The 26,950-nt window shown below is 37.6% G+C and overlaps 2 protein-coding genes across 2 annotated transcripts in view; one reads left to right on the forward strand and one right to left on the reverse strand.

The window, feature by feature from the left end:
* Nucleotides 1-1,637: 1,637 nt before the first annotated feature.
* Nucleotides 1,638-25,948, forward strand: Nkap (NFKB activating protein). The gene is made up of 9 exons (XM_060375645.1): nucleotides 1,638-2,187; nucleotides 5,474-5,554; nucleotides 12,154-12,224; nucleotides 12,390-12,530; nucleotides 14,256-14,319; nucleotides 15,655-15,764; nucleotides 15,855-15,930; nucleotides 17,018-17,167; nucleotides 22,884-25,948. The coding sequence occupies exons 1-9, from the start codon at nucleotides 1,808-1,810 to the stop codon at nucleotides 23,056-23,058; spliced, it is 1,248 nt and encodes a 415-aa protein (XP_060231628.1). The 5' UTR covers nucleotides 1,638-1,807; the 3' UTR covers nucleotides 23,059-25,948.
* Akap14 (A-kinase anchoring protein 14) overlaps nucleotides 17,162-26,950 on the reverse strand; it is a 28,754-nt gene continuing 18,965 nt past the window's right edge. Inside the window, exon 5 of the mRNA XM_060375644.1 lies at nucleotides 17,162-17,269. Coding sequence (XP_060231627.1) covers nucleotides 17,255-17,269 — 15 coding nt within the window. The 3' untranslated portion in view covers nucleotides 17,162-17,254. The remainder of the gene's footprint in view (nucleotides 17,270-26,950) is intronic.

Below are 26,950 nucleotides of genomic sequence, written 5' to 3' on the forward strand. Positions count from 1 at the left end.
ATCATTTAAGATCAGTCAGAAATAAACATGTAATGGCCACAAATACACTTAAACAGGCAAAACTTTCTGTTTACTTCCTCCAGCTGTAATTTCAAGCACTTTGTTACCTGCAGAGGCAGGCAGATCTCTTTGAGTTTGAGGCCAACCTGGTCTACAAAGTGAGTGCAGGACAGCCAAGGCTACACAGAGAATCCCTGTCTCAAAAACAAAAACAAACAAACAAACAAAAAGCAAAAAAAAAAAAAAATTGTCCCCTGGGCTGCTGATTTAACCGCAGTATAATAGACTGATGTTATCAGAATGTATGCTTTCTAAGAGAATTGGATAACAATGTTCTTAGATCAAAGCTTAACCCTATTCAGATAAACCCTCTTTAGTTTGCTTGAGACTTCAAAAGGGGGGGTGGTGATGGGAGTACAATATATACTGTAAGTATTTAGGCAGCCTGCTTCTGGGTTGCCTAGCAACATGTTATCATGTGTCACCCACCAGGTAGTTGCACCTGGCAGGAGTGGTTCAAAATTGCTCTATAAAAGGACCAACCTGCTACTTTGTTACTCTCTTATTCTCTTACTCTCTTGCTCTTCTCTCTTTCTGTTGGGGTGTTCCTTCCCCTCTACAATGTCTCTCTCTGTTTTTCTCTCTTGCTCTCTCTTCTTCCCTCCCTCCCTCCATCTCTATCCAATAAGCCTTATTGGACTTAAGATTGGTTGTGTTCGAGGCATCATTTTAAAATAAATATTAACATTTAGTGTGCTTTGGGCCCAGGACCAACAGCTCCAGGTTCTCCCAGCATTCCTCAGTCCCTATTTGCTGCTGGGCATGGCTGGCAACTAGACCCTCTACCCTGAACTTTTCAGGGCAGGGACTTCTCCTCCCCACCATGTAATCTGGACATTTTGGAGCTCTTACTTTTCCTATCTCTCTTATCCCTTGCATGGTGACCAAGAGCTGTTTCCAATGTACCTACATTTATATACTTTAAGTTGCCGTACGTTGAGAAGCAGACCAAGCTCCTCACTTTTTAAAAGATTTTATTTCTTTATTTTTGAATGCTCTATGTGCATATACACACCTGCATGCCAGAATTTTAGTATTTAGGCAGCCTGCTTCTGGTTTGCCCAGCAACATATGATGCCAGGTGGTTTAGTTGCTTCATAAAAGGACCAACCTGCAACTTTGTCCCTCTCTCGCCTTCTTGCTCTTATGCTCTCTTCCTCTTTCCTTCTCTCAGAGCGCCCCCTCTCCCACTATATTTTTCTCTTTCTCTTTCTCCCTCCTTCCCGCTCTCTCTCTCTCGCCATCTCCTTCCAATAAACCTCATTGGATGTAAGATCGCTTGTGTGCATGGCATTTTTATGTAAATACTAACACACACAGATTCATATGCGCACACCATACAGGTAAAAGGAATTCCCCACAAAATACATGGAGAATTGGTGATTTAGTTCATACAGCTACTCAATGTACTATGTACTGCATTTGTAGTAACTTTCTTTCAGGCAGCCTGTGCAGTTTAGATTTCAGAAACATAACTAGGAACTGGATGAGAGCATGTCCCTAGTTTCCTGGCCGGCTTCTATATACTGACACACACATCTCTTCCTGTTGGCTGCAAGGAGCCTGGGTCGTGGGGAAGTGGTTTACCGACGTACCCGGAACTATTCCCAAGGTTTCTTTTTTTTTTTTTCTTTTCTGTTAAACCCTGCAAGCTCTCGGACCCTAGGCGTCTGAGACATTTGGGGGGGGGGGTCGCCAGAGCACCCCCCCATTGTCAGGCCCGTTGGTGAGTTCAGCTTCCAACACCATGGCTCCTGTGTTGGGCTCTCGTAGCCCTGAACGGGAGGCCTCCGGAGGAAAAGGTCGCAGTTCATCGAGGAGCCCTAAGCCCAGGAAATCATCCCGCTCCCCGCGGGGTCCCCGGTCTCGTTCGCACTCTTGTTCTCGGCTTGGTGACAGGAATGGCTTCAACCATTCACTGAGTGGCTTCAGCCAAAGCTCTCGAAACCAATCTTACCGCCCCCGCTCTCGATCTCGTTCTCGGGAGCGGCCCTCTGCACAGCGGAGTGCCCCTTTTCCGTCGGCATCTTCGTCCGCCTATTATGGTGGTTACTCGCGTCCCTACGGGGGTGACAAGCCATGGCCTAGCCTGCTGGACAAGGAGAGGGAGGAGAGTCTGCGGCAGAAGTGAGTGAGATCGCTGCACCCTCTCTTGGACCAGTCCGCCTGCCTTTGAGTCGTCTGGCTTGTCGTTCAGTGTTTCTGTTTGTATTTTGCTTCCCGCCTGCCTTGCATCTTTTCCGTGCCTCTTTCTACTCCACATCACGACCTTTTTATTTATCCTTTTCTAACTTACAATTTCATTCATCCCCAGACTCCTTCATAAAGTGCCCTGGTTTCCTAGCCTATATCGCTAAGAGGCGCTATTGTGTTTTCTTGGTTGTGCCATTTATTCCTCACTAAACTGAACTTTTGGAAATTAGAGGACCTATTTTATTGATCACAGAATTAGCAGGTCCATCTCTTAGTAGGCATGCAACCGTTGCTTGTTGCATGAAGAAACAGACAAGTTTGAAATAAGATAGATAATTAGAAAAGTTTTGCAGGGAATTGGGAAGGATTGTAAGTAAGGATCTGTATTGGATATGAAGAAACAAGATGATTGTAAGAAAAGTGCTCTCTCAAGCTGTAAATGGTGCTAGGTTAGAAGAAGTCTTGTAAAGTGGTCGCAGCCATGTTGACCATGAAACACAATTCAGGAATGAGATCATATCTCCTTTAATAAGAGTTCTTAGTTTAAAAAGACCCACAGACCTTTAACCAAAACAGCTGTGAGGCTGCTGGAAGTCAGAACAGTGTCGTTTGTACTCATCTACATAGCAAGTTTAAGGTCAGCCTGGTCTGTATGGGACCGTGTCTCAAAACAAACAAACAAACAAACAAATAAATAAAAATAACCTTAAATTAGAAAAGCTGGGCATGTTGGCTCAATCCTGTGATCCTAGCATTCAGAAAGCTGAGGTAGGATTGTCACAGTTGGAGGTCAGCCTGGACTACAGAGTAAATTCAGAGTTCGCCTGCGATAGAGACCCTGAGAGTCTTATATTGCTGCATTACTCATCGTGTCTAATATGTATGAAGTTTATGTTTGTTAAACATTATGTCTTAGGTACTGTGGTTGGCCTTGCACCACGTGTTTAAAAAGGATAAAATTTCAAGTATTGAGGGGCAAGTTAATTTTCCAACAGTTGAGAAGTGTTTTTGTGTTTTTTTTTTCTCTTCCAGCAGCAGAGGAAATAAATTATAGTAATAAAAAGGGCAGGCTTCAGAATCACACTGTCTGAGTTTGAAGGCTTTGTTTACCATGGAGCAGAGTAGTCTTGGGCAAGTCAGACCTCTCTGAGCCTCACTTCTTCATCACTAAAAATGAGGAGAAGCTGGAGTTGTAACTCAGTGGAAGAGTGCTTGCCTAGCGAACCTGAGGCCCCGAGTTGGATCAGCAGCCCAGAAGGAGGAGAGGGCAATTAGTAACAAAGCTTTTAAGGTTGAAATAACTTCCACAAGTGCATGGAAACAGAACGGTAAAATAGTCCTGAATTGTTGGAGACTTACTTGTCCAACTTAAATTGTTCAGCATGCTATAGCACCCACAGAAGTATGTCCCTCCAAAAGCAAATGGTGAGCCAGGATCATGTCTCTTATCTCAACACTTGAGAAAGGGTCAGAACTATGAGGACCTGGAGGCTAGCTAGACCCTGCTACATGAGATCCAGTCTCAAAAAGAGGTGTAAAGAATTTACTGGAATGTTATAAATGCTTGAAGACACTAGCATTTGTACTTTTATATGATACAGAGTTTATTGTGTCTGTTAAACATCAGGTCTTAAGCACGGTACTAGGCCTTGTATGTTCTATGTGCTTTAAAATGAGAAGTTTTTACATACGACGAGCAACACTTCTGTGTTCTTTATGGCTGGGCAGGCATTCTTCCCCAGCACTTAAAAACAGATATATCCCTTTTAAAAATTATCTGTTTTGACCAAATTAAAAAAAAGTCCAAATCTGCCTCTGTAGTTATAAATGCCCTTTTTGAATGATCGAAGAAGTTAAAAAAGAAAAGAAAAGAAATTATATGTCTTTTGTAATGATTTTTTTAAAAGTGTGAGTTGCAAGCTGCTAATCTTTAAGGAATTCAGGCTTATTTTTTTATTCAAAGAATTATTTTTATTTTCTTTATTTTGGGAGGTGGGAGGTTGAGACAAGGTCTTTCTATATAGCTTTGGCTGTCTACAAAGCTGGCCTCACACACAGAGATCAGCGTGCCTTTGTCTCCCGAGTTAGTGGCACTGAAGGCATCTACCACCACACCCGGTGTGATTTTTATTATATTCTTAATTATGTGTATGTATGTGTGTCTTGGTATGAATATGTACTTGTGAGTATAGATGACTTGAGATGCTAGAAGCATCAGATCTCCTGGAGCTAGAATTACAGGAAACTGAGAACCGACCAACTTGGATGCTGAGAACCAAGCTCTAGTCCTCTGCAAGAACAGTATTTGCTCTTAATTACTTTCCAGCCCAGAGTTTGTTTGTATTTAAGTATATGAATAGTAGTAAATATAAGAACAGAATTAGTTACATACATAAAACGAAAAAAGTCACCCCCCCCCCCAAGTGTAGAGACTGTGCTCCTTCTCTAAAAAGGATCTAAAAGGAAAATTGGTAATAAACCTTATATAGCATGGGGGCAGTTTTTGTCAAATAAAATTTTTCTTCCTTTCTAGAATCCTTTTTATTTTCATTTCATCTTTATCTTCTTCACTAATTCCTAGGTTCCTGAAAACCGAAGGTTTTCAAGTCAAGATTTGTCTACCTTTATAAACATACATAAACAAATGGATTTATTTTTTAAATATAAAACTTTCTGTCACAGTTTACAGTTAAACGGGCCCATTGAGTAGCTGTGCCACAAGTTCAGCAAAAGGGATGCCCTTGACAGCCTACCCAGCTGCTGTTTCTGCCACTGCCACTGCCACTGGGGTACTCTATAGTTTGAACCAGTTGGTGATACTATCAGAACATCAAATCCTAACTAATGAGTTTATATTTAAACCAAGATGTCCTGTCCGCTCCTGCCCTGATACTGGGTTTCTTTGTGTAACCCTGGCTGTCCTGGAACTCTCTCTGTAGAGCAGGCTGGCCTTGAACTCACAGAGATAGGCCTGGCTGAGATCAAAGGCTTGTGCCACCACTGCCTGGCTTAAACCAAGTTTTTATTAATTTTTTAAGCATATAGATAAATCCAAGTGTTCCTGTAGCTCCAGATACTTTTAAGGCGGGATCACTTGCACTTAGGAGTTTAAGGCCAGCCTAGGCAACACGGTAAGATATATGACTCCTGATGAATTTTATTATATGTTTAGGAAACAGTTCATCCATTGAGTTATTATTTAAATATTTATCTCTTTTAGGAGATTAAGTGAGAGAGAGAGGATTGGAGAATTGGGAGCTCCTGAAGTTTGGGGACTTTCTCCAAAGAATCCTGAACCAGAGTAAGTGTGTTAATTTTTTTTTTTTTAAAGTTAATAGCATTTGTTTAAATACAGGTCAGCAGTCAAATTTTTTTAAATTATATTTTCTTACATTTCATTTATCTGTATGTGTGTATGTGCACAGTTGGAAGTCAGAGAACAACTTGCAGGAGTCCATTCTCTTCTTTCCACCATGTGGATCCCAGGGATTAAACTCAGGTTGTTAGGCTTACCAGCAAGTGCTGTTACCTATTGAGCCATCTCACCAGCCCTACTGTTGAATTTTTAAGTGAAGAGCTTCAAGTACTTATCAGATTTTTTTTTTAATTTTCTTATGATTTATACTATTTTACCCCTTATATTTAAAAAAAATCATGGAATATGGGTAATGATTACAGATACTGCTAAAAGACTTTAGCACATTCATTGTATGTGTGAGTGGTTGTTTTGTTTTGATTTTGAGACATGGTCTCATTCTATAATCTAGGCTATCTGGAACTCACTGTGTAACAACCAAGGTAGGATTCAAACTCTTTCTGCCTTAACCCCCTGAATACTGGAATTACTGGTATATATTACCATGCCTAGCCTAATTGCTATCTTTATAACTCACAAAGCAATAATTTCATACTCAGAGAGATTCATTATCAAAAATAACATAAACATGTTTATGTTATTTTAATAATATGTTTATATTTAATAATATGTTTATATTATTAATTTTTTAAAAAATTATATATAATTTTTATATATAATTTTATAATTAAATATAATTAAAAATTATATTATTTTTTCTTTTTTTTTTTCAACTAACCCATTATCAGACTGCTAGGTATTAGCATAGCAAAAGAGTTTTACTTTTTTTTTTTTGTTTGTTTGTTTGTTTGGTTGGTTTTTGGTTTTTTGAGATAGGGTTTCTCTGTATAGCCCATATTGTCCTGGACTCGCTTTGTATACCAGGCTGGCCTTGAATACACAGAGATCCTCCTGCCTCTTCCTCTCAACTGCTGGGATCAAAGGCATGCGTCCCCACCACCTGGCAAGTTTTATTTTTTAAAGTGATAAAAATAGGGACAATTTACTAAGAAAGAAGATATGCCTGAGGGTAGAAAGGGGCTATTCAGATGGGAAAAGTGACACTCAGAACCCTAAAAGAATAAATGTGTGTGAGTGATTGTATATGTGGGGCCAGAATTTTTTTTTTGAAGTCAGATATTTTTTGTGATCTCTACTTAATATTTTAAAAATGTTTTTCTTTTTATTTACTTTTGTTTGTCTTCTTTTGTTTTTTATTATTTTTATTTTTAATATTAATTACAGTTTATTCATTCTGTATCCCAGCTGTAGCCTCCTACTTCATTCTCTCCCAATCCCACCCTCCCTCCCTTATCTCCTCCCTGCCCTTCCCCAAGTCCACTGATAGAGGAGGTAGTCCTCCCCTTCCATCTGACCCTAGCTTATCAAGTCTCATCAGGACTGGCTGCAATGTCCTCCTCTGTGGCCTAGCAAGGTTGCTCCCCCCTCAGGGGGAGGTGATCAAAGAGCAGGTGACTGAGTTCATGTCAGAGGCAGTCCCTGTTCCCATTACTATGGAACCCACTAGGAGACTGAGCTGCCAAAGGCTACATCTGTGCAGGGGTTCTAGGTTATCTCCATGCATAGTCCTTGGTTGGAGTATCAGTCTCAGAAAAGACCCCTGGGCCCAGATACTTAATTTTTTTAATTTAAATTTATTTTTTAATTTGTTCACTTTACATTTCTACCTTATTTTTAATTTATATTTATTTATTTTCACTTCGTGTGTATGTGTGTATGCATGCATGTAAATGGAGTACCACAAGAGGACAACTTGCAGGGGTTGGTTTTCTTTTTCCACCATTTGAATTCCAAGAGATATAATTCATGTTGCTAGGATTGGCATCAAGTGCCCTTATCTGCTAAGGCATCTTGCCAGTGTAGCACCTTAGTTTTTGAGACAGAGTTAAAATGAACCTGGTGCTGATCCGATGATCTGGATTGGTTAACCAGAAAAGCCCTAGGGATCCTCCTATCTCTGCCTCCCCAGTGCTGGAATTACAGCTTTACAACCCTGTCCATTGTTTTTGTGGGTGCTGAGGATCTGAACTCAGGTCCTCATGCTTATGTGACAAACATTAAGTCAACTGAGCTACCTCCCTGGACCCTAATTTGAGAAAAAGAAACAAAAAAGGTTCATACAGACAAAATATTATTCATTGCCCATAATCCCCTCCCTATGTATTCCTTTTGTACCCCTAAACAGTTTAATTTCTTCTTCATTTTATATATACATATGTGATTTTATGTGGCTATATGCAATCTGGGAACCACAAATGAGATAAAACATGAAATTTGTATTTCTGAGACTCACCTAATTTGTTCAGTATGATTATTTCCTATTCCATTCATTTTTCCTGCACATGATATAATTCTGTTCTTTTGGCTGAAAATATTTCCACTGTGTACACATCCTACATTTTTAAATCTATTCCTCTGTTGTTGGATACCTAGTTTGATTGCATAGCCGAGCTACTATGAATAGTACTGTAGTTTCCATTGCTGTTTGAGTGTCTGTCTTGTGATGACTTGCAGTCCTTCAAGCAGATGTCCACGAGTGGTACAGCTAGATTCTGTGGGGATCTATTTTTTTTTTTTTTGTTTTTGTTTTTGAGAAAGCTCATATTGGAAGTATATAAGGGTTTTCTGTTCTCTGCATCCTCAACAGCATTTGTTCATAGTTGCTTTCTTAATGACTGTCATTCTGACTGTGGGGTAAGATGGACTCTCGCTGTAGTTTTCATTTGCATTTCCCTGATGGATAGTGAGACTGACCATTTTTTCATGTTTATTGTCCATGTATTTTATCTTTTAAGAACTGTTGGTTCATTTCTTTAGCCCATTTATTAATTGTGTTGATTTTTGTTTGTTTGTTTTTTGTTTGTTTGTGTGCTCCTTGTATATTCTTGGTATTATCTTCCGCCAGATGTAATATGTAGTAAAATTTTCTCCCATTCTATAAACTGTCTCTTTACTCAAATGTTTTCTTTTGCTGTATAAGGGGTTCTAATTTTACAAGGTCTCAGTCATTGATCTGGGGTCAGATTTAGTGAATAACTGGCATCCAAGTTAGACAGTTCTTGCCTATGCCAATATTTTCTAAAAAAATACTTTTTTATTTAATAAGGGTTTTGCCTACATTATGTATAAATGTACTGCATGGATGTCCTGGGCCTACAAAGGTTAGAAGAGAGCGTTAGATTCTCTGAAACTGGAGTTACAGATGGTTATGAGCTGCCATGTGGGTGCTGGGAACTGAGCCCAGGTCTTTTGCAAGAGCAGCCAATATGTTTAACCACTAAGCTGCCTCTTCTCCTGTTTGTTTATTTCCTTTTTATATTTTCAGAGTTTCAAGTTTACGTTATGGTCACCAAGTGTTTTTTACATTAATATACTAACATTTAAAAAAATGTTTCCTACTGGGCAGTGCTGGTGCACACCTTTAATCCTGGCACTTGAGAGGCAGAGGCAGGCAGATGTCTGTGAGTTAAAAGCCAGCCTGGTGTGTAGAACCTATCCGAGGACAGCCAAGGCTACACAGAACCCTGCCTTTAAAAAAAGTTTCCTATATCTAATACTCTAAAGGTCTAGTGCTTTTTTTTAACTCCATATTTATTTATTTAAAATATTTTATTGATTTTTTTTCGTGTATATGAGTGTTCTATCTGCATGTACACCTGCATACCAAAAGAGGGCATCAGATCCCAGTATAGATGGTTGTGAGCCACCATGTGGTTGCTGGGAATTGAACTCAGGATCTCTGGAAGAGCAAACAGTGTTTTTAACTGCTGAGCCAGCTCTCCAGCCTCTTACTCCATACCTACTTACTTACTTTTTAAACGTTTTTAACATTTTATAGTGAGAGGGACATGTGTATGTCATAGCACAAAGGTGGGAGATGCTTTCTCCCTCCATAGTTGGATCCAAAGGATCAATCTCAGGTCATCAGGCTTGACATTTAACTTGCTGGCTGCTATATTTATTCATTTATTTTATTTATTATTATTATTATTATTATTATTATTTTGCTGCAACTCAGATGTTTTTTTCTTCCTGTTCTTGATCTTCCCCCACCCCACCCTTGGGAAAGAAGGTGTCTCTGTGTAACCTTGACTGTCTTAGAACTCACTCTGTAGACCAGGCTGTCCTCAAACTCAGAGATACACCTGTGGGGATTAAAGACATATACTACCATGCCCAGCTCCACTCGTGGATTTTTAAGATGTGTTGAGGCAGTGTGCTTAACAAGAAACCTATAATTTGTGTCAGAGTGATAAAGCAATAATATCTGAAACTTGTTCTTATAGATAAATACTTGAGCTCATCAAATGAGAGTTTAAAAAAAACCCAAAAATATGGGAGATAATATCTAAGTTATTCCATGTGTGAAATTCAAAACTTCAAAGAAAAAATGTGACACAGTATGTACAACTAGAGCTTTTTAACTTTTTCAAGTCTGTCCCAAGGAATTTAATAATTTTTAAAAATATTTATTTACTATTTTCACAAAGTCTCATTCTGTGGCCCTGGCTGGCCTGAAGCATGTGTAGATTAGGCTGGACTCATTCACAGAAATCCACCTGCATCTGCCTCCTGAGTGCTGTGATTAAAGGTGTGCATCGCCCTGTCTGGCTACTTTTATTTGTTTTGTTTTGTTTTTGTTTTATTTGAGACAGGGTTTCTTTTTATTTTTTATTAAATTTTTATTTTTTATATTAATTACAGTTTATTATTTTGTATCCCAGCTGTAACCCCCTCCCTCATTTCTTCCCAATCCCACCCTCCCTCCCTCATCTCCTCCCATGCCCCTCTTCAAGTCCACTGATAGGGGAGGACCTCCTCCCCTTCTATCTGACCCTAGCCTATCAGGTCTCATCAGGACTGGCCGCAATGTCCTTCTCTAGCATGGCTGCTCCCCCCTCAGGGGGAGGTTATCAAAGAGCCAGCCACTGAGTTCATGTCAGAGACAATCCCCGTTGCCCTTACTAGGGAACCCACTTGGATACTCAGCTGCCATGGGCTACATCTGAGCAGGGGTTCTCAGTTATATCCATTAATAGTCCTTGGTTGGAGTATCAGTCTCAGAAAAGACCGAGATAGGGTTTCTTTGTGTAGCTTTGGTTGTCCTGGACTCAATTTGTAGACCAGGCTGGCCTCGAACTCACAGAGATCCTCCTGCCTCAGCCTCCTAGAGGGCTGGGATTACAGGTGTGTGCCACCATGCCTGGCTTATTTTTAGTATTTTAATTATGTGTTTTGTATTGGTTTCCATGGGTATGCACATCTAGGTGTTCATGCCCCTTGAGGCCAGGGACATCAAGTTTTCTTGGAGCTAGAGTTATAGGTGATTGTGAATCACCCAGTATGGATGCTAGGAGTCAAACTCAGGTCCTGTACAGGTAAGAGCTGGTCAAGTGCTTGTCTAGAATAAGTTTTGATCATGAGCATCAAGAAAACCAGTCATGATAGTATACAATTTATAATCCCAGAATTGAAGAGGCAGAGGCAGGAAGATTAAAAATGAAAGGTCATCCTTATCCACATAGAAAGTTCAATCCCAGCAGGACAATGAGATATTTCAGGACGTAAAGGTGCTTGCTGCCATGGGACCAACATAGGGTGGAAGGAGATAACCAAATCCTGAAAATTGTTCTGTAACTGACAGTACTGTACAAACACACACTTACACACACACAAATGCATACATGCATTCCCTAAACAAATTAAATATAAAAATATTTTTAAACTCCAAAACAAAATAACTTACTTTCAGAATTTGTTTTGCAAATTCTGTAATCTGTTAGGTTCTAGGGAGATGGGAGTTGTTATGGCATATATCATTCACCTACTTGGAATAAAATTATGGAATTAGTATATAGCTTGGTTATAAGCAAGTGGCTAGCATTTTTGAAGTCTGGGTTTGATCCCATAGCCACAAAATAATAATGAAATCACTAACTCGTCTTTCCACCCTCATGTTTGTCTTTTATCTTTCCTTATGTTTTTTATTTCTCAACTTTTACCATATGAGTTTCTTCTGAAAACATTACAACACATTGCTTTTTTAATGGTACTATGTAAACTCTAAAGCATTATACAAATATAAGTCATTTTATTATGAAGGTAGTAGAATCTTGAATATATTCTTACAAAAACCGTTGCCTTTAAGGGCTAGAGTGAGGGTTCAGTTGTTAAGAACACTAGGTGTTTTTCAGGGGAATCTGGGTTTGATCCACAGTACCAACAAAAAAGCTATTCTAACTCCACTTCCAGAGGATCCAATGCCTTTTCTGGCTTCTGTGGGCACCAGGCACTGTCATACATGTAGACAAAATTCCTATACACATAAGATAAAATGTAATGATGATGATAGTAAAAAAAATAAAATATTTTAATAGTAATAACAATAAAAATAAAATAAAAATAAGATTTTTTAAATGCTCGCCTTTAAAGGTTCTTAGGCAATGAGTGCTGTTACTGAAATTTTTAAATGCATATTTTCATGCTCAATGATCCATTTCTTACAACCATTTCTTGTAATTCAGCTCTGATGAACACACACCAGTAGAGGATGAAGAACCAAAGAAAAGCACTACTTCAGCATCTAGTTCAGAAGGTAATTTTGTAAAATAAGGAACTTAATCATAAATTTAAAATTTATAAATATTTGAACATTGCTTTTACTCAAACTACCAAATAGCTGTTTCTTTTCAGTGTTTCAAACATAGTGAGATAGTTGCAAATACTTTATAAGTTAATTTGTCTTTTGTACTTAAAACAGATGAAAAGAAAAAGAAAAGGAAATCTAGTCATTCCAAAGAAAGATCCAAGAAAAAGAGAAAGAAAAAGTCATCTAAAAGAAAACATAAGAAGTATTCTGAAGATAGTGACAGTGACTCTGAATCAGAAACAGATTCCAGTGGTAAGAAAGCCATATCTTCTGCAAATCCTAGAATATAGCTTAATTGTTAAAAATTTTGCGTGTATGGGTGTATTGCCTGCAAGCATGTCTTTGCACCATGTATATTCTTGCTGCCTGATGGAGGTCAGAAGAGGGTTTAGTTCTCCTGGAATTGAATTTAGAGACAGTTGTGAGCCAACACGTGGTTACTGGGAGTCAAATCAGGTCCTTTGGAAGAACAGCCTGTGCTCTTTACTGCTGAGCCATCTCTCTAGCTCCTCAGCTTTCTAAAAATTTGTTAAATTATAAGCATAATTATGGCCATGTTAGTTTTCTGATTATATTCCAGTTTTTATTATTTACTTAATTTTCTGTGTTTAAGTATGTGTCACATGGTACAGTAGGTCCTCTGCCTTCAGAACTAGTCGTTTCCCGTGTCCACCTGGGCTTTCAGTGCAGTAATGGACATGTGCTACTTTTATAATAAGCTGATTTCAAAAACAACTTAGAGTCACTGCTTCAGGGCTGGAGAGATGGCTTAGACATTAAGAGCACTGGCTACCCTTTCAAAGGTCCTGAGTTCAATTCCCAGCAACCACATGGTGGCTCATAACCCATCTATAGTGAGATCTTTTGCCCTTTGCCACTGTATAAATAATAAATAAATCTTTAAAAAAAGTCACTGCTTCCAGGTCAACTATTTCTCAGTTACCTTCCCAAATCAGTCATGTTTTTAATTACATTTTATTCATTTATTTTGTGCATATGTGTGCATGTGTTTGGATGTGCATACCACAGTGTATACATGGAAGTCAGAAGTTAACTTGGAGGAGTTGAAGTTTCTTTCCTTCCACCATAAGGGTCCTTGGGATGGAACCGGGTCCTCAAGCCCAGCAATATACACTCTTACCTACTGAGCTATTTTGCCAGTGTCTGGCTAGCTGGTTTTAAGACTCCTTTGGGTCCTTAGAGCACCTGTCAGACCAGATTATACTCATTTCATTACTATCTCTCACCTCCATTCCACTGAGATTCTGGAAAATATTATCTTCCTCTGCCACACACACAGAGAGTTGTTTCTTTTTGTTTTTGTTTTTTCTCACTATGAAACTTTAACAATTTTCAGGAAAGTAAAAGGAGTAATGTTAATTGTCAATTTTTAACTTTTATTAACATTTTGATATATTTGCTTAAAATATGGGGGGAATTGTTGAGTTATTCAAAGTAAGTTAAGTTATCCTTCCTTGGCTAAATCTATATGTACCTCTTTGAAATGGGAATTTTTCCTACTTAACCAGTTATCATTAACTCAATGAGTAAATGAATAGCAAGTCCATATATTATTAATAACTAGTGTGACTTTAATTTCTTAAACTTTTTTATTGCATGTGTTTGTGTGTGTGCAGTCATGCATGTAACAGCCAGTGTGTAGAGATCAGAAGACATCTTATTGGAATCAGTTCTCTCCTTCTAGCATATAGGTCTCGGGTTTGACCGCTAGTCATCAGGTTTGACATTAAGTGTTTTTTGCCCATTGAGTTATCTTGCCAGTCCATGACTTTTGTTTCTTTAGTTCCTACCCTAGTATCATTTATGGCAAGTTTCAATCAATGTTAGAATGAATTAATTTTTCTGTAACAAAAATGAATATTTATAATAACAGAGTATCTGTTAAAGTAAAATAAAAAATTTAAAACAATTTTGAACTTCAAAAATTTTTCAATAATAATGTGCTTTAATTTGCAGATGAAGATACAAAAAGAAGAGCAAAGAAAGCTAAGAAAAAAGAAAAGAAGAAGAAACGGAGAGTGTCAGTTTTTCTTTAGTTTTTTAATGGAAAAGTTTAAAATGTACTCAAGATGATGTGAAATAGTATCACACACAGTTTGATCAATTACCCTTTAGTGGGTAATCTCCACCACCCTCTGATTATTTTGGAACTAATCAGAGCTATTGTTTCCTTCATAAATAATTCAACAATTTAGTACCTTTCTCTGAAAGGCTTTCTTAAAAAAAAAAACAAAAAACAAAACTTTTATTGTGTGTAAGAATATTACAGTCAGTCTCTACAGTTTTTTTTTTCCTAATGTCCCTAAATTATAGCGGTTATACAGAGTGAATTACCATGTTTTTCTGTCTTCTCTATTTCCTAGAGAGAGAAGGGTCTTGAGGCTGGCAAGATTCAAGTTGGAATTTTGGCCAAGAATACTTTTTAGGTGGTGCTGTGTACTGCCCTCAATAGGCAGCTAATGTCTCTTTTTGTCATATTGGCAAACATGCTGGTCATTGTCTAGATCATTATGTCTTCGAGATTGCAAAACAGTGGTGGTTTACTTTGCTACTACTCAAACATATTTGCTGTATTTTAATCCATTATACTGGAAATTTTTATTAATGCTCACATTGGTAAGAACTTGTTTTCTTTTTTTTTTGTTTTTATTTTTCATTTTTGTGGGACTTTGTATTTAGGGTTGTTCAATTATTATTATTATTAATTTAAGTATATGTATGCATCTATGTATGTGCCATGTACATATATACCTGGAGAGGCCAGAAACAGGCATCAGATCCCCTGGAGCTGGATGTAATAGGTGGTTATAAGCTGCCTGATGTGGGTACTGGGATACAAACTCTAGTCTTCTAGAAGAGCAGTAAGCACTTGTAACTGTTAACCTATTCATTTTAAAGTTAAGTTAAAGTTAAAGTTTTAAGCTTTTTCATTTCTATTTTCTTTCTACATAACTGTATTTCATTGATCCTTTAGTCATTTCTTGTTAATAGTAAAATGCTATAAGGTTAACTGAGAAGACTGAATTGAAAAGTTCAAGTAAGCTGGGAATTCAGGTCATTTTTATCAACCTTTTCATTCCTTTGAAAACTGAGAATGCCTGGGGCTGGAGAGATGGCTTGGCAGTTAAGTACACTGGAGGCTCTTCCAGGGTACCCAGGTTTAATTCCCAGCACCCACACGGCAGCTCCCAACTGTCTGTAACTCTAGTTCCAGGGGATCTGACACTCACACGGACATACATGCAGATAAAACACCAATGCATGTAAAAATAAGTAAATCTTTAAAATTTTTCTGTAAAAAAGAAAACTTTTAATATGAGAATACCTAATTTGTATTAAATTATAATCCCCACAGGAAGAAATACAAGAAAAAGAAGACTAAAAAGAACAGAAAAGAGTCCAGTGATTCGAGCTCTAAAGAGTCCCAGGACGAATTTCTTGAGAATCCTTGGAAGGATCGATCAAGTAAGTTCCTGTAGTTGACTAACTCAAAACAGATGAAGCATTAACTGATTAGTTAAGATGTTAATGTGTTTCTGAAAATGTTTCATGCAGAGACAGAGGAACCATCCGATCTCATTGGCCCAGAGGCTCCCAAAACACTTGCCTCCCAAGATGATAAGCCTTTGAAGTAAGTAGTGGTGGATGGTTATGGGGTTTGGTGGTTTTCTTTGTTATAGGTTATTTGTCTTGTTTTCTGCTCAGCGTTCTCATGTAGGTTAGCAGGCTGCCACTGAACTGTCCCCTTAGCTAGAAGCAGTGTATTTGCAATATCTAAAGCACTTTCTTTAGCTCAGTCTGGTATTTGTACCTGTGATCCCAGCTTTGAGAGGGGGAGGCAGAGAGATTAGGAATTCTAGGTCATTCTAGGCTAAGAGACCCTGTTTCTACAAAATAAAAACAATATCTGTAACTGTTCTTCAAGCCCCTTTCCTGAAGCAGCAGCTTATGCTTCTCTGAAAGGAGTAGTGACTTCTGTCCTTCTTTAGTCCTCACAGCAGTTTCTATTTCTTTTATGCAAGGTAAATTTTAAGTTTTTATTAGTTTATTATTTTGTATGGGAGAGGGAAAGGCATGAAGGCTAGAGGACAACTTTGAGGAATTAGTTCTCTCCTTCCACTATATGGGTACTAGGGATTAAACTCAGGCCAACAGGGTTGACAGTAAATAATTACCTTTACCCTTTGAGCCCCCTCATCTCATGAAACATACTACTTAGGTTTACCTTATAGTATAGTCAATATGTAAATTTTATAAGTACAGAGGTTACTATTGTGTTATAAGCTTCAGGTTTAATAGGAATACAAGAAACCATCACTGAACTGCTCCTAAAATCTTTTAATCAAAGGCAAAAGATAAGTTTTATTGAATGGCATTATTGTTTATTGTAAGTTATTTTGAGATATATCATTTATTTGGGTTTTTTAAGAGAATGAGTTGAGGGCAGAAACAATAATGGCAGTACCTGATGAATTAATCCACAATTATAAAGTGTGAATCTGTACTCATGAACATCAGTTCTTTTGTTTTTCCAAAGTATACATTTCTAGGTTAGTAATAAAGGTCACAGTTCTCTAATAAAAGTGAAGTAATTCACACCAGGGACATTGCTGCTCAGCACTGTTATTCTTATTACTGTCTGAGGGAAAATATTTTGTGTTGTCATTTCTATGGAGGTAGTTTAATGAATCTTTTGTGAATTCTGAATTACTTTGTAGTTATGGCCATGCTCTGTTACCTGGTGAAGGTGCAGCTATGGCTGAATATGTGAAAGCTGGAAAGCGCATCCCACGAAGAGGTGAAATTGGCTTGACAAGTGAAGAGATCGCATCATTCGAATGTTCAGGTTACGTTATGAGCGGTAGCAGGTATTTTCTTGGCATTGAGTCAATTTCCATGATTCACACTTTTCCTTCTTTCTTACTACTAGGATTATATTTTGGTGTTCTGTTTCATTAAGTGACTATTTCCTAATGGAAAATAGAGTGTACAAACACACACACATACGATACTAGTTTCATTAGATGAAGCATACTTAAATAAGTTTCAATTATGTATAAAATTCAACCTCAAACTCTAAAATATCTCCAAATTTAAAGAATCAATAGTTTCCAGTTTTATTTCTTCTTCATACTTTGGAGCAAATGTTTTCCCTCTACTAAATATAGTTAAGTTCAGCCATCTATCATAGAGGAATGTGGGGTTCCAGTGGTGAGGAAAACATTTTCATAAGATAATCTTTCTTTTTTGAGTTTGCCTCCAGTTCTTGGAGGACCTGAATTTCTGGAGTGAATATCAGTTAAGGATCATGAAAAAATGTCACATTCCGCAAGATCAAATAAAACTGGAAGAATAAGAAAATACTTGACTGATCAGGGAGAGTAAAGACAGTGGTACTAAAATCACAATTATCGATTCCTTAAGATTACAAACTACCTGTTAAAATACTTAGCCGTTTTGAATTGGTAATAGGGACGAATATTTGCTGATCCTCTGAAGTACCTCCAGAATCTTAGATGTCTAAAACCAGTGTAACTTTGGAGCATGGACACAGTATGACAAGGACAAATCACTGGAGACATAAGAATAAGTAAGGAGGGTTCTCCGTAGCCATTTTTGTGATTGAGATCATTGTTTACAAAAAAGGTCTGAAAGACTGCTCAGAGGCTTAACAATTGGTTATATATGAAGTCATTACAAAATCAGTTGTGTTTCTATATCTCAGCAATAGGCAACTAGAAGATATAATTTAACACATTAATATATTAATATAATTAACAATGTATAATTGTATATGTTAAATATAATTAAACAGTTATAATAGTATCAGAAAATATGAGTGATTTAGAAATAAATCTTAAAAAAGAATCCACAGACCTCCACAGGGGAAACCATAAGACATTAAGAAACATTGAAGGGCTGCAGAGATGGCTCAGTGGTTAAGAACACTGGCTGTTCTTGGAGAGGAACCCAGGTCAAATTCCCAGCACCCACATGGCTGTAACTCCAGACCCAGGGGATCTGAAGTCCTCTCTGGCCTCTGCAGGCACTACACATATGTGATGTGCAGACATACATTCAAGCAAAACATTCAGACACGTAAAAAAAAATTAGCTGGGTGTGGTGATGTATATCTTTATTCCTAGCACTTGGGAGTGGAGGCCAGCAAGTTCCAGGACAGCCAGGGCTACATAAAGAAACCCTTTCTTGAAAAAAACAGAATAAATAAATAAATAAATAAATAAATAAATAAATAAATAAATATCTCTATCAGTGGGGACATACCATGTTCTGAGTTAGGATAGCAATATTGTAATGTCAATTCTTAAAATTTATCTACAAATTCAATAACATTTCAATCAAAATAATAGCACTTTATGAAACTTGTAAGGTTGTTTTAAAAGTATTTGTTAGACTAAAAGGCCAACAATAGCCATTTTAGTTCCGAGGAAGAGTAGGAAAATGAGATGTGACCTATAAGAGATGAGAATTTAAGGGGCTTGCAGACTTTAGGAAGCATATGTGATAGCCTAATTATTTAGCGAGATAACATGCCAAGCCCAAAGACAGTTATACATGTATGAAATTTTGGTTTATGAAAGAGACAGCATGTCAGATCTGTGTAGAAAAAAATGTGTTCAGGAAATGGAATAGGGAAAACATTTTTTAAAAGAATGTAGAACACTGAATCACTGTATATAAAAGGCAGTGCAACTACATTAAGTACTTTCAGAGATGATGATTTTTAGGTAAAAAGATATTTTCTAATCAGAACAAAAAACTTCCCAGAAGGTTGCCTAGGTGCTAAAAGTAAGAACTTGTGTTCATCAAAAGATACATGAAAATGTGAAAATTCTAGGCTTAGGTAAGATTCATGGAATGCACACAATTTATAAAGTTTTGGTAGTGAGTATATTTAAATACCTACAAAATAAATATGGGGAAATGATAGAAAGGGCCGTTTATCAAAAGACTACATACGTGGCATGCATAAATTAAATGGTATTTATTGTCATTGGAAATGGAAATCAAGACCTTAGTGAAATACTCTTGTGTACCATTTAATAGCAAAAGGTTCAAAGTTCTAACAATGACAAATATTTGAAAGGATTGGTGTCACAGGACTTCTTAAACACTTCCGATTGTATATCAGTTAATATACAAGAACAATGTGACATCTTAGAAAGTTGGACTCTGATACTCAATATCACCAAGCAGCACTACACTAGGGTACCCTGCAACTTGTATATTTTATTTTGGTTTGTTAGGCTGCTACCTCCCTTCCAACCCCCTGACCCTTGGTAAGAGAGAAAGAAGGTTTGAAGAGAAAGGAGGTAGTAGCCTAAGAAACCAAAATAAAATAGAGGAAAATATGCACACTACTTGTACAAATTTTAGAATGATTATTCTATATTATATGTCTAATATCCACTTATAATCGAGTATATACTGTGTGTGTCTTTCTGCTTCTGGGATACTTCACTCAGGATGATCTTTTCTAGAGCCCACCATTTGCCTGCAAATTTCATAATTTCCTTGTTTTTAATTGCTGAGTAGTATTTCATTTCGTAAATGTACCACAATTTCTGTATCCATTCCTCAGTTGAGGGACATCTGGGTTGTTTCCAACTTCTAGCTATTATGAATAAAGCTACTATGAACATGGCTGAGTAAATGTCCTTGTATACATGAGAATCTTTTGGATATATGCTTAGGATCAAAGCAGATGCTGAGAATTATAGTCAAACTTTGGGCAGAGCGCAGGAAATCTTATGAAAGAAGGGGGAGATAGAAAGACTTGAACAAGGCAAGAGCGCCACAAGGAGAGCAACAGAAACAAGAAATCTGGGCACCGGAGTCTTTTCTGAGACTGATACTCCAACCAAAGACCATGAATGAAGATAACCTAAAACCCCTGTACAGATGTAGCCCATGGCAGCTCAGTCTTCAAGTGGGTACCCTAGTAATGAGAACAGGGGCTGTCTCTGACATGAACTCTGTGGCTGAATCTTTGATCAACTCTCCCTTATGGGGGAGTAGCCTTACCAGGCCACAGAGGAATACAATGCAGCCAGTCCTGATGTGGCCTGATAGGCTAGGGTCAGAGGGAAGGGGAGGAGGACCTCCCCTATCAGTGGATTTGGGGAGGGGCATAGGAAGAGATGAGGGAGAAAGGGTGGGATTGGGAGGGGAAAAGGGAGGGGTTACAGCTGGAATACAAAATGAATAAACTGATTAATAAAATAAATTTTAAAAAAGAAAAAAAATATATACATACTACAAGTGGCGGTCAACATAAATACTTGTAGCATGTATATTTTACTCTATTTTATTGAGGTTTCTTATACCTCTACTTCCCTTCCAGCCCCCCCAACACTAGGTAGGAGAGAAAGAAGGTCATTGGGGAAAGGGGACGGATTTCTCTTAAGCTAATTCTGGCTGTTTAGGGTCATTTGGTTCTTTGCAAAAACACCAATCTCAGTCCTCAGGATATCCAGCAGTCTAGCAAAACTAGCAACTTTCTTTCTCCATCTGTCTCCTCGAAGCCTTTTCCCTTGACATGTCCTTTTTTTCTCTCTCCGGGCTCTGGTACTTATACCCTCTCTGAGTCCTCAGAATTCCACTAACTGCACTGGCAAGGACCAGACCCCTCTCTGATCCTCATGAGGCTGTTATCAGCTGTGGACAAACTAAAAGCAGCTCTTTATCTCACACTTGGGATTAAAACAAAAACCTGTTGACATAACATAACTGAATTTTGAAAGAAACCAAAACTTCCATTACATTTCCCAAGAGAAAATATTACCCATGAACTAGAGACATGCATGTGGGTGTTCATTATAGCATCATTTTGTATTGCTTTTTGTTCCATATTACTTCACAGAGCCCATGCTGTACTCGAAGTAACCTAAATATATTGCCATTTCCTCAACTCTTCCATCTTATCCCTAGATACCTTCACAGTAACCTGAAATTATTCTCTCCTGTTCTTTCCTAGTCTTTCTTACCTTTTCTAAACATAAGTTTCTTGAACTGATTATTTAGAGTTGGGTATGTACAGAAAAAAAGTCATTAATATTTGTCTCTGAATAATAGACCTTTTGAATCTAACATCATATTCCTTTGCCCCTATATTTTACTGATCTAATTCTTAGACTGAATTCCTTTCCCCTTTCTTTGTGACACTCCTAGATTCTAAGGGAATTAAGCTCTCTACACAATGTCTCTTCAGTTATAGATTTAGACTTGATTTTCTTCTTTGCATGAGTGAAGTTGAGTCTTGATGTGCCACTTATTTTTTTTTTCCAAGACAAGGTTTCTCGTGTAGCCTTGGCTGTCCTGGACTCACTTTGTATACTAGGCTGGCCTCAAACTCACAAAGATCTGCCTGCCTTTGCCTAGCAGAATGCTGGGATAACAGGTGTGCACCACCGTGCCCGGCGATGTGCCATTTATTAAGATACATCTTTTGTTTTTTGTTTTTTTCTGAGAGGGTTTCTTTGTATAGCCTTGACTGTGTTGGACTGATTTTGTAGACCAGGCTGGCTTTGAACTCATAGAGATTTGCCTGCCTCTGCCTCCCTGAGTGTTGGGACTACAGATGTGTGCCACCATATCTGGCTAAGATAAATCTTTCATCTGGCCTGCTATAGACTCTACAAAGACAAATACTATTACTGGCTGGGCATAGTGGCACATGCCTTTAATTGCAGTGCTCAAAAGGCAGAGCATGTGAACCTTTATGAGTTTGAAGCTATCCTGGTGTATATAAAAAATTCCATCCTAGGGTTTACTTGATAAACCCTATCCAAAACAAACAAAAAATAAAACAAAACAAAACAAAACCCAAGCCATCACTAAAACATTTAATAAGTTTCCCATTTCAGTTTATTAGAAATAATAAAAAACAAATTATATCTTCAGTCTTTGAAATTAGTGGATAAAATCCACTATGCTAATAAAATATCGGAGATTATTATTTGAATACTAAAAATAAGTCAAAGGAAAAAGAAACATCAACAGATAAAATGTATGGTCATTTGATAACCCATCTCCAGGTTCTATTGTTACCTTTTAAATAGAAGAGTCTAGATTAAGAATGGATTGATGAGGACCTGCTATAAGAGTTATTAGTAAGAAATTATGTCAAGGCCTGCAGAGACCAGTACTCCAACCAAGGAGCATGCATGGAGATAACCTAGACCCCCTGCTCAGATGTAACCCATGGCAGCTCAGTCTCCAAGGAGGATCTCTAGTAAGAAGAAAAGGGGCTGTCTCTGACTCAGTGGCTGGCTCTTTGATCACCTCCTCATGGGGGTGGGGGGGGTGCGGCCTTGCCAGACCACAGAGGAAGATGATGCAGGCAGTCCTGAAGAGACCTGATAATCTAGGGTCAGATAGTATGGGAGGAGGACCTCCTCTATCAGTGGACTAAGGGAAGGCCATAGGAGGAGAAGAGAGAAGGAGGTTGGGACTGGGAGACGAGGGAGGGTGTTACAGTTGGGATACAAAGTGAGTGAATTGTAATGAATAATGAATAAATAAAAATTATAAAAGAAATTAACCCAAATATATTGTCTCCAGGCACCGGCGAATGGAGGCTGTACGACTGCGGAAGGAGAATCAGATCTACAGTGCTGATGAGAAGAGAGCCCTAGCATCCTTCAACCAAGAAGAGAGACGAAAGAGGGAGAACAAGATCCTGGCCAGCTTTCGAGAGATGGTTTACAGAAAGACTAAAGGGAAGGATGACAAATGAGGGATTTCTGACTTTACAAGTGGATATTTTAACATCACAAAGGAAATTGTGGGTTCTAGAGATATACACAAAAAGGTCATTTTGTTTTCTTTGTTTGTTAGGTTATGTTTTGATGTGTGGTTTTAAGTAGCCCAGGTTGACTTCAGGCTTCAGACTTTGTAACTAAGGATGACTAAAGTCTTGGTCTCCTGTCTCTACCTTCCAGGTGTTGAGATTCCAGACGTGTACTACCATGCTAAGCCAAAAAGGCTATTGTGCTCTGAAATTAAGGCTTTTCAGTGCTTCTGTGCCTTCTTTTTAATTCTTCAGCCCCTTATAAAAGATGCTTGTTGATACCATTAGTAAATTATTTGGGGCTTTTTTAGATTCACCTCAAATTTCTGGTATAAAAATCCAAATTTTGAATGAAATCCTGCTGTGTTAGGAAGGTGGCATAGAGAGAAAGTGGCAGCCTAATGAGAATTAATAACTCTCACATCATGATTTGGTGTGAATATTATTAACTCCATACATGTCTGCCCCTACCCCGGCAGAACTTGGGAATTTCATATCTTGTCTTCAATGTGTGAAAAACAGGTTTGAGAGAAACTCTGTAGGTGATTTCTGTTAACAAGATGAAGGTGTTGCTGTAAAAGGCAACTCTAGAATTTGAAAACTGACTTGTTTCTATAGTCTTCCTTAGAAATGTATTTTGGGCTAAGTCTACCTCTACTCTAAAAACAAGCAGACCAAATGACTAATTCACAAATGTGTGGAATAGAAAATGTGAGCATTTGATGTTTTAAGTTCTTCATAAATTAGTTAAAATAGTTCTTTTAGTGGCTAGGGTATAGCTGAGAGTTAGAACATGTGCTTATGATGCATGAGGCCCTAAGCTACATCCCAGCAGTGCAAGAATTTTTTTCAAAGACAATTTTGGGAGGTCTATTGTTGTGCCATTATAAAAATACTATTTCTATCTAAGCTGATTTTTAATGATAGGATAATATCTAAAAGAATGAGTATCAAGAGTGCTGATATGGGAAATATAAGTATTTTAATTAGCTGTTTCATGATGATGAAGGTAAAATGTTAACCATTATCAATGAGTCCTATCAATGAGTCCTTTATGGATTTGGATTTCTTTAATGAGACAGAGTCTCACTATGTAGCCCTGGATGGCCTGGAACTCAGAGAGTTGCCCCTGCCTCTGCCTCCCAGGTGGTAGGATTAGAGATGTGTGCCACTGCACCTGGCTATCAGATTCTAAACACTGTTAAGATCTGCAGCATTTTTATATCTATCAGTGTCTTTAATTCTTAACTTTGTAGAAACCCTCCCCACTTTGTCACTGTTTCAAATGTTTAATATATGTTTTGGAAAGTGTGTTTTTAATCCAAAACTGCTGAACTGAGCAGCAGTTAGCATGTAGTAACATCTGTCATCTTTGAACTTGAAATTATTTCACTGTGTTTATACTTCTAGGTCTAATAAGTATATAGTTTCCTAAAGTTTAATGGAAAGTAGGTTCTAAAGTTGGAAGTCTTTTTAATCCATATACTTTCTCATATGATACAATATAAAGTTTATAATCCATTCATTCAAATTTATTCTATAGAGGCATTAGTTTTTGTTAACTGGCTGAATATGTTTTTGTTTTTTCATTGGAAATGTAGTTTCAATGCAACATTTTTGTGGGTGTATAGATATTATGGATTTTCTTTTGCGTCTTCTCCTCCACAGAGTAGATACAGGCAATGAAAAAAGATAAGAATTTATTTTAAAATTTACCATTCTTTGCATCACAGTTTATTTGGATAAGATCTGAAAAGAATAGCTTCAGATCCTTTACAAAGTGGAGGGCTAAAAAGTATTTTATTTTCAGGTTATTTGAGTTACTGCTTCAAACTGTGTTTTGTCCCCTGAGCTCTAAGTTAACCTTTGTTTCCAAAAGCAAATCTTCCCTGGCCTACAGAGGAAAAAATACACACACACACATACACATACAAACACACACACACATACAGTCATAATCAAACAAAACGTTGAGCCAGGAATTCCCTGTTTGTTACATTCCCAGTGAACATGATAGTGGCTAGGATTTTACCTGTATTCCTCAATTCCTCATAATTCTTTAGGCCTGTGTAAAAATCTATATAGAACTGTTGTAATTTAAATACTTTGTTTTGTTCTCTAAAGAGACTTACCTAGTTTCTTACCTGTTGTTCATAGGATTTTCTCATTTTTAATTTGTTGTACAAAGATAATAGTAAAAATAGAAGATTGCTCAGTCCTACCACGTGAGTTGTTATAAGTGTTGTATGTTTCTTGTATGTCTTTGTCCCTCAAAGTGTAGTGTAATTTTGTCTTTGGTATTTTAAAGTAATGTGAGCAGGCATAGAAGCCCTATTGGGAAGGTAGAAATATGTGATGATCCAATGTGAAGGCAGAAACAAGACCAGAAATAGTAAGGGTGGTAACCCATCTCTGCTTCATTACAGTCACAAGCATGATGGTATGTCCTAGATGCCAAAGTACTCTGTTTCAGAGTTTGGCAGTAAGGCTCACCTTACAGTAAAAGAGATCTGTGAGGAGGAGAGTCCTTAAGACTGGTTAGTGTGAGCTACAGAACTGTTGCCATTTTCTTACCCAGGATATCCATAAAAAAGTGTATCAAGCCTTGAGGTAGGCATAGAGAAGGACCAAACAGTTAAGGGCCAATGGGTGAACTTTAGTAATGTTCAAAATTCAACTCTGTGCTTGCCAGACTCCAAAATCATAATACAGTGTTGAGAAAAATCTTTTCAAAAACAGAAAGGAACTTACTGTAAGATTGATAATGAATAAAAGCAAAAACACAGTTGGATTGTGTACCACAAGTTTATTATTCAATAAATATTATGTGGTTTGATGTGCCGTTTCATATTTTTAATGTACTGATTGTGAAAAGAATCTTTAAACATAAGAATCAGGCAAATTTAAAAGGGATAGACTCCAACAAAATATGTTTGGTCTCAGTAATGTCCCTCAGCCATTGTTCTCGAAATCGAATATTTCCTGGTCTATAGAGGAAGGGAAAAAAACAACACACACACACACACACACACACACACACACACACACACACATAAAGCTTTTATAATAAACAAAACATTGAGGCAGATATTCCCTCTTTATATTCCCAGGGAGCAAGATTCTGGCTAGGTCTAGCTATATTCCTTATTGTTCTTTAGATCTATGTAAAAGTCTTTTGGAGAGCTGCTATGCTCTCATATATTTATAGACATATATAAATATATTTATAGATATAAATAAACATATATATTTATATATATTTATGTGTTTATATATTTATATATATGGATTGTTACACATGAGCTAATTCATTGTGTTTAGTGTAATTCATTATTGGAAGGGGGAGAACTGAAACATGGTCTCACTCTATAGCCCTGGCAGGCCTAAAAATTACAGCAATCCCCTTGCCTCAGCTTCCCATGTACTGGCATTATAGATATGCACTACAGTGCCTAAAAGGGGTTACTACCCACAGTAAATTCAGTATAATTCTGAAGTTTTCCTCAAGAGGCCTGAGGCTATACCTCAGTGGTAGAATCCCTGCCTACCATGGACTTGATATGCAGCACCACATATGCAAACATGCAGACACACACGTGGGCGCGCGCGCGCACACGCACACACACACACACACGCACAAACACACGTGCATACACACACATACATAGAAATAATAGACATGACTCACTTTGCCCCACCCTGTTTTGTCAAGAAATCCTTAAATTTCTAATTACTGAAAAATGTTAAAATTTTTTTCTATACTACTGCTAGAATCCTATGTTCAGCCCATATTGTAGGGTAAGTAGTCCAAAGGTGAAGTGAGCCCTGTTTGAATTAT

The sequence above is a fragment of the Meriones unguiculatus genome, chromosome X (genome assembly GCF_030254825.1).
Source record: "Meriones unguiculatus strain TT.TT164.6M chromosome X, Bangor_MerUng_6.1, whole genome shotgun sequence".
NCBI lineage: Eukaryota > Metazoa > Chordata > Mammalia > Rodentia > Muridae > Meriones > Meriones unguiculatus.

What these genes read in the sequence shown, in the direction of transcription:
- Nkap (XM_060375645.1), top strand. Translation starts at nt 1,808, where the DNA reads ATGGCTCCTGTGTTGGGCTCTCGTAGCCCTGAACGGGAGGCCTCCGGA. An exon ending in TTCAGCATCTAGTTCAGAAG is followed by an intron (nt 12,225 to 12,389) that starts GTAATTTTGTAA and finishes TACTTAAAACAG; the next exon opens with ATGAAAAGAAAAAGAAAAGG. An exon ending in ATCAGAAACAGATTCCAGTG is followed by an intron (nt 12,531 to 14,255) that starts GTAAGAAAGCCA and finishes TTTAATTTGCAG; the next exon opens with ATGAAGATACAAAAAGAAGA.